At 37.5% G+C, this 14,617-nt stretch overlaps 1 protein-coding gene across 3 annotated transcripts in view; it reads right to left on the bottom strand.

The window, feature by feature from the left end:
* Positions 1 to 14,617, bottom strand: part of MAP2K5 (mitogen-activated protein kinase kinase 5) — a 269,269-nt gene that overhangs the window by 141,639 nt on the left and 113,013 nt on the right. For all 3 annotated transcript variants that reach the window (XM_079768368.1, XM_079768369.1, XM_079768370.1), the window contains exon 13: positions 12,014 to 12,062. In XM_079768368.1, the coding sequence (XP_079624494.1) occupies positions 12,014 to 12,062 (49 nt within the window). The remainder of the gene's footprint in view (positions 1 to 12,013; positions 12,063 to 14,617) is intronic.

The raw sequence follows: 14,617 nt of genomic DNA, 5'->3' as shown, positions 1-14,617 counted from the left end.
TCCAGAAGGAACTTAATCTCCCAACAGCAAAAGAATGGATTTGATTTCCATGGTGCTGCCCACCTTAAACTTGCCTTTGGAGAAAGGGACAGACACAGAGAGGTCCTCTAACTACTAAACATTCCTGGCAGAATGTTCTATCTGGGGATAAATATCTTACTTTACTACTAGAAAGGAGAACAAAGGATGACTTTTGATTTAGCTACTTTATAAAAAAAATATGCATTTGACATATAATCAGTGTCATAAATTAACTGTGGCCTCCAACCTCTACCAACAGAAATGACCCATCACATAGCTGTTGTCCCTCTCCCTCTGATGAGTTCCTAAACCTCAAGGTTTGCTCAAGAGACAAAGCTATAATCAGAGCTGTCTGTGGGGTTTGGTGAATCAAACATTCATCAGACCACATACAGAGTGCAAGAAGATGAGGGGATCACCGTAGGGTAACATAAAGACTTGTGAGTCAAACACACAATGATCACATGATCTGCTTTAAATTCCAGCAAGGCAGAGGATCTTAGGGGAAGTTAGAGGGGTACTAACTACCCTTTCCCATTTGTATTCCTTCCCTGTATAGCACATGACCTGTTCTCTCTCCTCTCGGGCTTTCACTCATACTCATATGTTGAACTGGAAGAGGTGGCCTGCATGGCAGTTCTCCTAGGTTCCTCATCTTCTTAGAGATTTCCTAAAAGGGATGACTATTTATAACAAATCCCATCACAGATACTTGGGAGAAACCCTTGCTGATTAAGCAGACCCAAATATAGACAACTATTGAAAGATCACATATTCTTTTTTCAATTAAACTATTTTGAGATACTCACACACAGCTGTAAGAAATAATACAGATATCCTGTATACACTGTATCCATTTCCTCTCAATGGTAACATCTGGTAAAACTACACAGTACAGTATCACAAATAGCATATTTACACTCATACAGTCAAGAAAGAGACTGTGGGCCCTGGTTGGGTAGCTCAGTTGGTTAGAGTGTTGTCCTGATAGACCAAGGTTGCAGTTTAATCTCCAGATCAGGGCACATACAAGAAGCAAACAATGAATGCATAAATGAGTGGAACAAAAAATTGATGTTTCTCTTTTTCCCCCTTCCTCTAAAATAAACAAAAATTTAAAAATGAAAGTTTTTGTATATTATCATACCTTTTTATAGCTACACCCACTTCCTTCCTACCCCCTCAACCTCTCCATTAGCCCCTGGAAACGACTAATCTGCTTTCCATTTCTATAACTTTATTATTTCAAGAATGTTATAAAAATGGAATCATATGGTATGTAACCTTTTGTGATAGGCTTTCTTCACTCAGCATAATTCTCTGAAGATTTGTTCAGGTTATATGTATATCAAAAGTTCATCCCCCACTTTTTATGTTGTTAATCCTCACCTGAAGGTATTTTTCCATTGCTTTTCAGAGAGAGTGGAAGGGAGAAAGGAGACAGAAGGAGAGAGAGAGAAACTTCGATGTGAGAGAGACAAATCGACTGGTTGCCTCCCACAAGCACCCCACCAGGGGCAGGGATCAAACCTGAAACCCAGGTAAGTGCCCTTGACGACGAACCTGATGCTCTAACAACTGAGAAACACTGGCCAGGGCAAAAGTTCATCTTTTAAAAAGAAGTTTTTATTGATTTTTAGAGAGAGAGGAAGGGAGAGAGATAGAAACATTAATCCGCTGCCTCCTGCACACCCTCCACTGGGGATTGAGCTTGAAATCTGGGCTTGTGCCCTGCCTGGAAATCGAACCACTGACCTCTTGGTTCCTGGGTCAATGCTCAACCATTGAGCAACACTGGCTGGGCAAGTTCATTCCTCTTTATTGTTGAGTAGTATTATATGGTATGAATGTACCACAGCTTATTTAACCACATACTCATTAAAGGACATCTGGGTTTTGGACTATTATGAATAAAGCTGCCACAAACATTTGTGTAGTTTTTGTGTGAACCCAAATCATTATTTCTCTGAAATAAATGCCCAGGAATGCAAATACTGAGTCGTATAGTAGTTGCATGTTTAGATACTTAAGAAATGCCAAATTGTTTTCTAGTGGGGCTGTATCATTTTACATTCCTATCAATAACGTACCAGTAACCTAAATTCTCTGCATCCTTGCCAGCATTTGTTGTTGTCACTATTTTATTTCAGCCATTCTGGTAGGTGTGTAGTAATATCTCCTTGTGATTTCCATTTGCATTTCCTTAATGGTTAATGATGCTATAAATGCTTTTGTGTGCTTGCTTATCTGACATTTGTATGTTCTCCTCAGTGGAATGTGTCTTCATGTCTTTTGCTCACTTGATAACTGGATTTATTTTTTTTTACTGTTAAGTTTTGAGAGTTCTTTATATTCTAGAGGCCCATTGCACAATATCTGTGCAATGCTAGACCTTCCTTCCCCTGGCTTCGCTCCCTGGCCGCCAGGGAGCCTGCAAGTACTCGCTCCCAGCTAGAGCACTGCTCCTGTAGCTCCCTCCACTGCCACCCCTCCCCCTCATAGCAGGCGTCCCGCCCCTCCTGGCCGCACCTGCATATGCAAATTAACCCACCAGCTTTGTTGGGTTAATTTGCATACTTACTCCTGATTGGCTGTGGGTGTAGCAGAGGTACAGTCAATTTACATGTTTATCTATTATTAGGTAAGATTCTAGAACACTTTTAAGTAATGCTATATGGGGCTTCTTATCTTTTGAAAATCATTACCACAAATACAGAAATCCCCAGAGATTACCTGAGGCAAAGAGAATGAATGGCCAACGTGGGGAAGGAGGTTTAATTTCTAGAATTGTTCATTTGTGTGGATTGTCAGAGCTGGGAAAAAAACCCCAACAATCCAGAGTCATTAAACTAGTTTGTTTATCTCAGTTAATGGGCTAAGTCTATTTTTTTTTCTTCAAAAACAGAAATGTTCATATAAGTGATGATCTCCTACAGCATTGGCATGTGATTAATATTTACATTTAAAGGAGCCAAGGTGTAACTATGCTCTGACCACTAGCACTTGCTGAACATAAATGCCCCCTTTCAGTCACGTTTGACTAAGCAGTGACAAAGCTCAGGAGAGGAGCTCCCACACACCAGCTCTCTTGTACTGCAACATAAAGCCAACTGGGGATAACTCCTTTCAAAATGACTTGGTTGCTCAAACACGAACCTGTTCTTTGAAAAAAATAAGTCTGGTGCTCCAGATAGCAAAAATATGGCTTAGGTTACTTCAAAACTCACTGTAACCTATGAGTCAGCACAAACTGTGTCAGTCTCTGCAGAGGCTGTGATGAAAGTTATGTGCACATTACATTTATTCATAAGTTATTTAAAATTAATCAGTACTTTTCTACTGAGAGCAACGCTTTCCAATAATGCTCTCCCTAAAGAATCACTTTATCCAGCAAATAATCATTCCCTGATTTATTTTTGCCACAAATTCTAACTTTTACATACATTAAGTATTTTTTTTAACATTACCACCTTGACATCGAAATTTCTTTCCTATTTCAAAGGTTTTACCTCTACCATATCATTCCCACTCTCTCATTTAATAAATATAATAATATTACTTGGGATGTAATACAAATATTCTTAATATTTAAAAAGTTTTTAAATTCCCACTGACCTCATTTAAAAGGTATTAGCAAATATACACTGAGTGGCCAGATTATTATGATCTCTGAACGCATAATAATCTGGCCACTCAGTGTGTGTGTGTGCGTGTGTGTGTGTGTGTGTACACACACACTCACACACACACGCACACACACACACTCACACACATTTATATATATGTTAGAGGCCGGTGCATGAATTCGTGCATGGGTGGGGTCCAGCCAGCCTGGCCAGGGAGAGGGGACATTGGCAGTTGGCCGGCCTGCCTGCTGGTCAAACTCCTGGTCGAGGGGACAATTTGCATATTAGCCTTTTATTATATAGGATATAAACTGAGTGGCCAGATTATTATGCGTTCAGAGATCATAATAATCTGGCCATTCAGTATATATAACATTTATCTACCTACAGTCTTTTGGATTATCGGCCTCCAATTTTCTTCCAAATTCCTTCATTAAAAAGGATGCCCTTGCATGGAGACCTTCTTGTACCTTTTTTGGGCAAATTCCTTCTACAATAATTTCAAAATAAAAAAAAATGCCTTTGCTTTCCATCTAAGTTGTGATTCTACAAGTCCTTTTATAATTCTTTGCTAATGATAAAACTTTATTTTCATTTTCAGGATGCTTTAGTTTAAAACCCTTTCCTCTTAAATATATCTTTTGATTTGATTACATGAGTCTGGTTTAGAAAGCAACCATTTTCTTAGCAAAGTCATACTTATGAGCTTTAATTCTCAATTTGTTTGCATTTCAGTCTCTAATGTGCAGTGGTAAAATATCTCCTATTTCCTAGAATTCCCCACATCGAAGGGACACAAAATAGTTTATACATGTCAGGCACTTAGAACAGTGCCTGGTAGAAAATAAGTGTTTAATAAATATTACTTTCATTATTATTCTCAATCTTTTTCTTTCTTCTCTCATATGCCTCTCTGATTTGCTTGGTTCCCTCACCCTGCCAACATGTCCTACTTCACAAATCATGGGGTTCAGAATCCTGGTGCTTGAAAGAACCTGAGTGACCATCTAGCTATCCCTTTTTTGTATATGAGGAAACTGAGGCCGAGAACAGGAATGACCTACTTTTCCAGGGTCATACAACGAAGCAGTCAGTCAGTGGGACTGAATCAGAAATTCAAATAAAGCTTTATTCCTTCTAGAAACTCCGCTTTTTAAGAAATATTTTATGGATTTCAGAGAGGGAGGGAGAGAGAGAGAGAAACATCATTGATGGGCTGCCTCCGGCACGCCCCACACTGGGATTGAGCCCGCAACCCAGGAATGTACCCTGACAAGGAATCAAACTGTGACCTCCTGGTTCATAGGTCTACGCTCAACCAACAAGCCATGTCGGCCGGGCTAGAAACTCGGCCTTTTAATGTCCAAGTCAGGCCAAGTCAGGGCTGTGCCTATGTAGTTCTTTAATAATATCTGAGGGGGAAAATAGCTTAACTAAGGAAAAAAATGTGCAATTTCTGGATGCTCCAAATTGCTGGCCAATGATAACAACAACTTTTAAGTTTCTCATCTTCCTACTCTCTCTCTTTTTCTGACACTGCAAATGTCCTTTAAATCATGAAGGATTTTCCCCCGCAAACTGCTGAGTTCTTAGACCAAACCTAGGTAGGATATTTCAGGAGCCATGATGGTGATAACAACAGAATTTCTGAGATCCTTGAGAAAACGGTTTGTCTTTCTGGCAGGGGGAATTTCTAAAGTAGAGTTTCTACTGCACTAATAAGAATGCCTTCTCTCTCTCTCTCTCTCTCTCTCTCTCTCTCTCTCTCTCTCTCTCTCTCTCTCAATCTGATTTACTGAAGTAGACTGGGCAGTAAAATTCACCCTTTCTAGATGTACCGACAAATGCGTACAGTTGTGTGATCATTACCAAAATCAAGATACAAAACTTTTCCAACAACCACCCCCCCAAAAAAAAATTCTGTCATAGCTTATTGCCAACTGTTCCTCTACCCTTCAGCAACCACTGATGTATTCCATCCTTACAGTTTTGCCTTTTCTAGAATGTCAGTTAGGTGGAATGACACACTAGGCAGGCCTCTGCATCTGGCTTCTTCCACTCAGCACACAGTATTCCATGTTCCTCCATGTTGTGTGTATCAGCAGTTGGTACCTATTATTGCTGAGTGTATTCTGTTGTATCAATCTATCACAGCTGGGTTGTTTCCAGTTTGGGGTATTATGAATAAAGCCACTAGAAGTAGGATTGGTGGATAACGTTGCAGGAAAAGTGCTAAACTATTTTCCAAACTGGCAGTACCAATATATATTCCCATCAGCAATGTATGAGGGTTTCAGTTGCTCTGTATTCTTGTCGGTACTTGATATTATCCTCCCGCCCCTTATTTTTAGTGAAAGTCTCTCTTTTAACAGAAAAAAAAAACTAGCAGGAAACATTTTAACATTTTTTTAGTACACTGAACTACTGCTCAAAGTTTAAGCAACCCTGAGTCCTCTCTATTAAAATCTGCAAACATTCCATCAGAACATTCTATTGACTCTGCAATTAAAAAAACAACCCCAGAATCTGACCACTTCTCTCATCTTCACGACTGTCTCCCTGATCTGGCCTCTGTAATTCACCTGGATTACTGACTGCCACAGCTCCTAACAGCTGATTCTACCCTCACCCCTGTTCCTGGCTGCAGGCACACTGACCTCATTGCTGTTCCATGAATGTTCCAGGCTCATCTCACCTGGTGTCTTTTGCTCTCCGTCCCCCATATACCTACTTGAAGAACAACTCTGCTCCTGCAAACCTTTGCTCCCAATCTCATCTTCTCTCTGAGCCTATCTGATGAACACTGCAACCTAAACTTGGTCTCCCCTAAGCTTGATCCACTTTTTCTTTCCTCCACATGACTAACCACATTGTACTTACTTTTTCATTATTTTTATTATTATGCACTGTTTCCCAACCCTGGCCCACCCATCCCAGAAAACAACTTCCATGACTGTAGAAATCGTTTGTTTTATATATTGACTAGAGGCCCAGTGCACAAATTCGTGCACCAGCCAGCTGGTGGAGGTTCTGCAGGCAGTTGGCCAGCTGGCCCCACCCCCGATTGGGGTTGGGGCTGGCCGGGGTGAGGAGTCATGGACAGTTGGCAGGCTGGCCCCACCCCCTAGTCAAACTCCCAGCGAACTTCCAGTTGAGGGGACAATTTGCATATTAGCCTTTTATTATACAGGATGTTTTCCAAGTACTCAGACCAGTGCTTGGCACATTCTAAGTATACAATAAATAGTTGCTGAATGAACTAACAATACTGGCCTTGGCATTTAATGCAGCATCAACTGGGAGATCTGTGTGAGTCCAGGTTTATAAAAAGTAAAGCCAGGAGTAAAAAATAAAATTTCAAACATTCATGTCGAAACTATAATACTCAGTTTCTCTAAACACAAATATATTTGGCAGCAATTGCCTTCAGAATAATATAAAAACTTCTTAATGTATAAATTATATTACCTGGCTGGGTAGCCCAGTTGGTTACTAGTGTTGCCCCGATATGCCAAGATGGCGGGTGCAACTCCTAGTCAGGGAACATACAAGAAGCAACCAACGAATGCATACATAAGTGGAACAACAAATCTGACTCTCAAACAAATAAATAAGAATTAAAAAATTATAAATGAAATTAACTAGGTTCATAAATACAAAGAAAGTCCCAGGATACCAACTATCTAGGTTGTTTCTTTCTATAAACTTCTCCATCTGTGTAAGATTGCCTCAGCTTGATTGCCAATTTTATCTTCTTAATCTAAGTTCTATTCTCATTACCCTTCCATTTCTATTTTTTATCCTCAGGGAAAGACAGAGCAGTTACCGCCAGGGCATTCTCACATCTTCCAAAGAAATGGCATAGGTGTTAATCTTGTGTTTATGTTTGATGTGGGTAATGATGGCTATGACTGGAACTGTAGGTTTATTAATATGCAGGGCTCTCACCTCATTAGTGGCAATGTATGTTTTGAAGTTAAGCTGCAATGTTTGCTGTAATGTCAGATCTGGCCTAACAGACTTTCTCACTGTTCATTTTCTTTGTTTTTATCCAGTCAGTACATGCTATGTTTATAGGACTCACACATATGCTTTTTTTAATAACGACAATTTTCTCACAGTAGTTAATCTTGGTGGAAGTTTCAAACATTTTTAGTAATTATGTACTCATGTGATATATACATGTTTATCTTAGAGAAAAGATTTTCATAATTTTTGACCAGTAATGGAGTATAATAAACTGTCTCCCTGGCTTGTTTTGGGAGTGGGGATGCTTATTAACTGGATAAAGTGATTAATTCATAGTTACTATATAATAAAAACCATACCTAATTATTTGATAGTTTATAAAGTACTTTCATATAAATCATCTCAACCAATTCTTAAGAAGAACAAAACAAACAATAGTAAAACCTGACTGAATATAATATTAACCTGACTGAATATAATATTTGACGATCCATTATGAATGGCAACTGTTCTACCTCAATTTCTAAAAAGCTTCCAGTTGATATGTCAAATAAACTAACGTGTACCAGATTAATAAGCCTCATGGAATGGGTGGTTTGTCACTGCTTGGTGCTCATATTTCATCCTATTCTATAATCCTCATTGGATATACACTATAAGAAAAATTTGATTTTAACAGCATGTTTGGAAGTCACTAATTATGTTTTATAAATCCCACAGTATACAATATGTAAATATATACATATATATAACAGCTAAAATTACAGGAACACTGTATTCCAAGGAAGCCATTTAAATGTGAGAAATAGGTTGTTCTCTTTTCTCATCAGGTAACTCAATATATCTCCATTTCTTAATCTTTTAAAAATTGTGTTCATAAATACAAGATATCCTGGTTTCTAGGAGAAGCATTTGGTAGGGAAGAAAATGGTGATCAGAGGAGAACACAGGTACTTAGCTCAAGACAAAGGACAAAGAGACTTAGAATACTCATTAGTAATAATCTTTCATCATCTTCCGCTCACTATATTCTCACAGCGCCTATACCAGGCTCCCCTTCTGCAGAAGGACACCTGTCTTTGATTTGACAATGTGACACATTCCAGCTATACTTCCCCTCACCATTCATTTAGAGAAGCAAAAATGAGTATATGTGCTTTTAAGAAGGTACAGCAATGGGCTTATACAGCAAAAGTGTATAAACAAGTAAATTACCTATTTAATTGCCTTAACTGAACTTAAAAGCTCTGATCTTTAATTGCCTGATTGAACTGATCTAAAAAGCTACAATTTTTTAATCAAGAAGAAAATTAAATAGCTTTTTGGTAAATAAAAAAGCATCTTTAATCTTATTTTTATGGAATTCAAGTTATTAAATATGGACAAAACCTCTAAAATATTAACAACTACTCAATCTAGAGTGAATTTCTCATTACAATGCTTTACAAAAATCTTCAAGGATATCTGGCTTATTCCACTCTTCTATAAAAACACATGCTTTTAAATCCAGAAGGTAATAATTTACATGAATATCTAGGAAACTGAAAAGCTAAATATCTATATATATAAAAGCCAAGTGACCAAATGGCGGAATGACCAGAATGACTGGTGGCTATGATGTACACTGCGGAGGCCAACCAGCCCAACTGGGGTCGGGGATGGCTAGCCAAACACTCGCAGCCCCTCCCCCCTGGCTGCCCCCCACTCCAATCACTTAAGTGTGACCTTCAGTGATTCTAAGTAAGAAAACGCTCTCCAGCCTTCATAGACCAGGAACCTGAATGACGAGTGATCAGGAGGAAAACTGCTCAGGAGAGGTGCCCAGCACAACCACCATCTTCCTTAATTCTCTCTCCACTGCATACTACCAAAGAGGACAGTCACATCACACCACAGCCTCTCTTTAGAGGGTTTGTCAGCAGAGAACTAAACCATATTACCTGTCTAGGGAGAGGCTTAGAAACAGAAGCTGTAAGTGTCCCTGACACTAAGGCACCTTTGAAGCTTCAACTCATCCAAAAGACAACAGCAAATGTGTATACACCCTGCAAAGATCTTTGACACTAATAACTCCCCCCCAGCTCTGCCCCTGATCGCCCCCTCCCCCCAATTGGGGGTGGGTGGCTGGACCCCACCCGTGCACAAATTCGTGCACTGGGCCTCTAGAATAAATATATTTAATGAGGTATATTACCATAGCATATTATTTCTATAATTGAGTACCCATAATTATTGGGGAATAACCGTTCATTTGCACTAAAGTTCTTTAGTCTGACCATCTAGACAATGCAGATGTACATTCACTCACTGGTATTTATTTAAAACTAAAATCACTTGAGAGGATTTGTTGGCCCACTACCACTTCCCCCACACAGTCCCTTGTAGATCCTCTTCCTGGACCTAGTAGCATTTTCCAGTGGGTGACTCTCTGTAGGAACTCGGTTGGCCAGGATAGACTGAAAAGAGAAGTACAGGCTCAGGATTCATTAGTGAACTTCTATGTTCTCAGTGAAACCATTAAGGCCCTCATATGCCACTGATCAAAGAACCCTGTCTTCACCCACACTGCCTCCAGAACTGGGAAAAAGGTCCTACCTGCCTCGGAGACGCTCTCTCTGGTCAACAACACTTGCCCACAGTGATAATAGGGTAGTTGTACTGGAAATCTGACTAACACAAACTTTATTTTTAGATCCAGATATAAACCATTTGAAATATATCTATCAAGATCCCATTTCAAATTACTCAATTTGAAAAAATTCAATTATTTCTGTAAAACTAAAACCAAAATAATTTAGATACAGAAAATACTAAAGGTATACCAATTTATCAATATCTATCTATTTCTGATTTTTAAAAGAAAAAGAATTGCAGAATAACTAAAGAGTATTTCCCTATCCATTATACTTTCTCACAGAAATTTATGGCTAGTGAGAATTCATTGTAAGCCAGATTGTGCTGTATGTCCAGAGTATGGGATAGTCCTAAGGATCACTTTAATAATAACATTTGCATTTCCAGGGCAAGGTCCTTGTAATGAAAGCTTTGCTATTGAGAACTGATGACTTCCTTTGTCAAATGAAGAGCAGATATCTATAAAAATCAATAAAATGACAAGAACTGACCACTATGTTAATTCCTATTAAAATGGCTACATGGGTTGATGCGTGTGTGGAAGTGAAAATACAGGGAATAGAAGCAATATAAGTCATACCATTTCTTTTCATCTTGGTGGTGAAAAATGCTCCATTTTTCTCCCACCCACAAATGTGTTTACATGCTTATTCATACCCAGAAAGAGTAATACTAACTCTCCCTACATTTACATTTTGCACCAACTATACTTTATAAATATAGTGGACTGGATTTAAAGAAAAATTTGGGTTATGATTCCATTAATCAGCATAAATACCTTAAAGAACTGAATTGATACTTTATCTCCCTACATTTACATTTTGCACCAACTATACTTTATAAATATAGTGTACTGGATTTAAAGAAAAATTTGGGTTATGATTCCATTAATCAGCATAAATACCTTAAAGAACTGAACTGATACTTTATTTGTCAAAATCTACATATCCTCTTCAAAAGAGGAATCACCAGGATATGAAAACCACCATAACAGAACCCTTAGTAACAGATGTGGTACTACAATTGAAGACATCAGTTGTTTTGTCTCTCCCATAGTTTATACTTTTTCTTAAAAAAACTTTCCTTTAATCACATCTAATGTGTATGCTGTTGCATTCCCCAAATGTGCATTAAACTATGCTGAGCAGATGTGGAAAATTAAACAATACTGTTAGTAACATTAGGCCCTGAAGTTGCTTTGTTATAGTCTGTTTCTCACTTAATAATTTGTTCCAAATGAATTCAGACATTTTGGGAACATTAAAAAAACGCAAAGGGAGGTTCCTTTTGCAACATTGAACAGTTATCTGATTATTCTTCTCATGTGTTATGTTAATAAACTAGGAAACTAATTTCTGATGCTTTTACCAATTCATTAAAGTTTCACTTTCAAGGTATGTGAAGTAATCTCTTAAGGAACTGTGTATGATGATATCTAAATGCTAATTTTTAAAAAAGAGATGCAATCGTACAGAAATGAAGGTTTGCATGAACTAGAGTTAAGAAAGAAAAATAAGATCTTGTCATTTTCAAATACTATAAAATACTTTTTTACACGTTTGGTAAATATTATTCACAAAAATACAATACCAAGTTTATAATCTAAATCAGAGCAGTTGAGCAAGAAAAGAAAAATAACATTTTTTTGACTATCAAATATATCAGCTTAAATATTACATCACTTATTCACTTTAAAAATCAAGGGATATGAAGAGCTCCCCACCCCACCTCAAATTGTCAAAGCTTGTAAGCTCAGTACATACCTCTGTGTAAAATCTTTAAACTCCACAAATACGTAAGGCCTTTAACAACCTAAATTTAAGAAAGAGAAAATAGTACAATGATGATTTTTATAAGGACCTTTCCACATTTAAACATATAATAATATCAACCATAATTCTTCCTTTAAAACTCTGTCAACCAATAAGCATCTCCCATTTGTGTGCCAGGCTGAGGATGCCAAATGTGTAAGTGTTCACATTTTTTCTTTTCATGAACTTTCAATGTTCTGAAGATAAGGTATGAGAAATGAAAGAATTAAGTGTATGTGCATAAAATGACCTGGAAGTACATTTGCTAAGTTCTTACTGGAGAGGGATAGGAAAAAGGGACAAAGACCTTCATTTTTTATTTTTCTATACTTCAGTATGTAAAAAAAAAAAAAAAATCATAACATTTATGACCAAAAAGGGACAATTTGAAAAATTAGCTAATGAAGGCAATGGGTAAAAAAGTGATCACTTTTCCTGCTAGTAGTCAGGAAGGCTTTACCAAGGTACTAGGCCTTGAGTAACTGAAAAAAAGAAAAGAAAGCCCTGGCCAGTTTTCTCAGTGGTTAGAGCATCAGCCCCAGGACTGAAGGGTCACAGGTTTGATTCCTGGTCAAGGTCACGTACCTCAGTTGCAGGTTCAACCCCTGGCCCCAGTCGGGGTGTGTGTGGGGTGTGTGTCTCTCTCACATAGATGTTTCTTCTCTCTGTCTCTCTTTCTCTCTCTCTGCCCTCCCTGCCCCCTACTCCATCCACCTCTCTCCCTTCCACTCTCTCTCTAAAGAGCTATGGAAAAAATATCCTTGGGTGAAGATTAAGAACAATAAAAATTTTTTTAAAAAAGAGAAGAAAGCATTCAGGCCAAGGTAAGACTATATAATCAAAGTATTGGGGCAGTGTACTCTTCAAAAATATCAAGGTCAGGAAAGACAAACACTGAGACACTGTTCTAGATTAAGAGAGCCATGACAACTAAGTGCAATGCATAACCCTAGCCTGGATGCTGAACCAGAAATTATTTTCTTTTGGTCTATAAGGGCATTATTGGACAACTGGCAAAATCTGAACAAGGAATGTTGATTAGATAATAATAATGTATCAATGCTAATTTCCTGATTTTGATCAGTCTACAGTGATAATCTAAGATAATGTCCTTGTTCTTAGGAAATATACACCTGAAGTAGTTAGGGGTAAAGGGCCATGATGTCCACAACTTGTTCTCAAATGTTTTAGGAAAAAATATGTAGTATTCAAGATTTGTGGTTGGGAATCCACATATGTGAAGGGTCAACTGAAGCTATACACAGATTTTCATCTGCATTGTGGTTAGTATCCCTAAACCACTGTATAGACATGATGTTTAAGGGTAAACTGTCTCTGTGTGTGTATATATACATACATACATACACACACACACACACACACACACACACACACACACACACACACAAACCAAAGGTGGTTAACTGTAACAACTGTGGAATCTGAGTGAAGTATCTGTGGGAATTCTTTTCTGTAAGTTTAAAATAACTTCAAAATAATAAGTTTCCCAAAAATGTTTTAACTGATATTGGGGTAAGAAAGAACAAAGTAGCCCATCTGGCTGATGCAAGCATAAGTGTGGAATCATGTAGACAATATCGAAAAGGCAAGTCAAGGAAATAAAGTGAGAAGATACAAACATCTGAATTAGATTTGGATTTCAGAATTTAACAGCCTGAGTTAAGAATAATTAGTCAAATAAGATACGGAAAAAAACATATTTCTAAGACCCTACGTACATGGATTACAAGTGCTACCTTCTAGTGGGAAATTAAATCATTAGAAGCTTTAGAAATCTTTATAGAGACATTGTTGTAAAAGGAGATGCAAACATTTTTATTTCTACCCATTGCTCTGTATGCATATGAGTGTGGACTTGCCAATTTCAAGATTATTCATAATTAGGTATTAGATATAATAAATGAACACCTATCACTCAAATTGACTACAAGAATTTAAAAGTACCTGTCATTATAGAAAATTTTAGGTGGGTCAGGATTGTAAGAACAAAAAAGCTACCATTATGAGAAGTAACTGAGTGAGTGACATTTCTTGAAAATGGTGACAAGAGGATTGGGGTACTAAATATGCAAGGGTTTTAGTTGATCAAGAAAGACTAAGAGTAATATTAAAAACAGAAATGCAAAGGGAGAAACACAATTTCCAAATAGTAAAGATCTGGAAGAACATAAAATCTATATCAATTAATGCTGAGCAGAAGTTAACATATTTTAATTGTTCTCATGGAGTAGAATGTACTCCTGAAAGATTTGCTAACACAGTATAATCAATCCCACAATGTTTGTCTAATGTAAGAGAATAAAATGAATACATTTTTATAGAAAATGATTTCTTTTGGGGTTTGGAATAAGTGGTATTTCAATAGAACACACATTTTCTGGACAGTAAAATAGTAAAAAAAGAAAATACCAAAATAGTAATAACGATAAGTTTAACACAAAGGGAGGAAACGGACAATGTTTATAAAAAATAAGATCAATAATAAAACAATTTTCGTCTTGAGCAGTAGGACAAGATCATCTTATTTAGCAAGGA

Source organism: Cnephaeus nilssonii, assembly GCF_951640355.1.
Source record: "Cnephaeus nilssonii genome assembly, chromosome: 4".
NCBI classification, from domain to species: Eukaryota; Metazoa; Chordata; class Mammalia; order Chiroptera; family Vespertilionidae; genus Cnephaeus; species Cnephaeus nilssonii.
The sequence above is the reverse complement of the archived record's forward strand: the minus strand, read 5'-3'. Positions and strand labels throughout refer to the sequence as shown.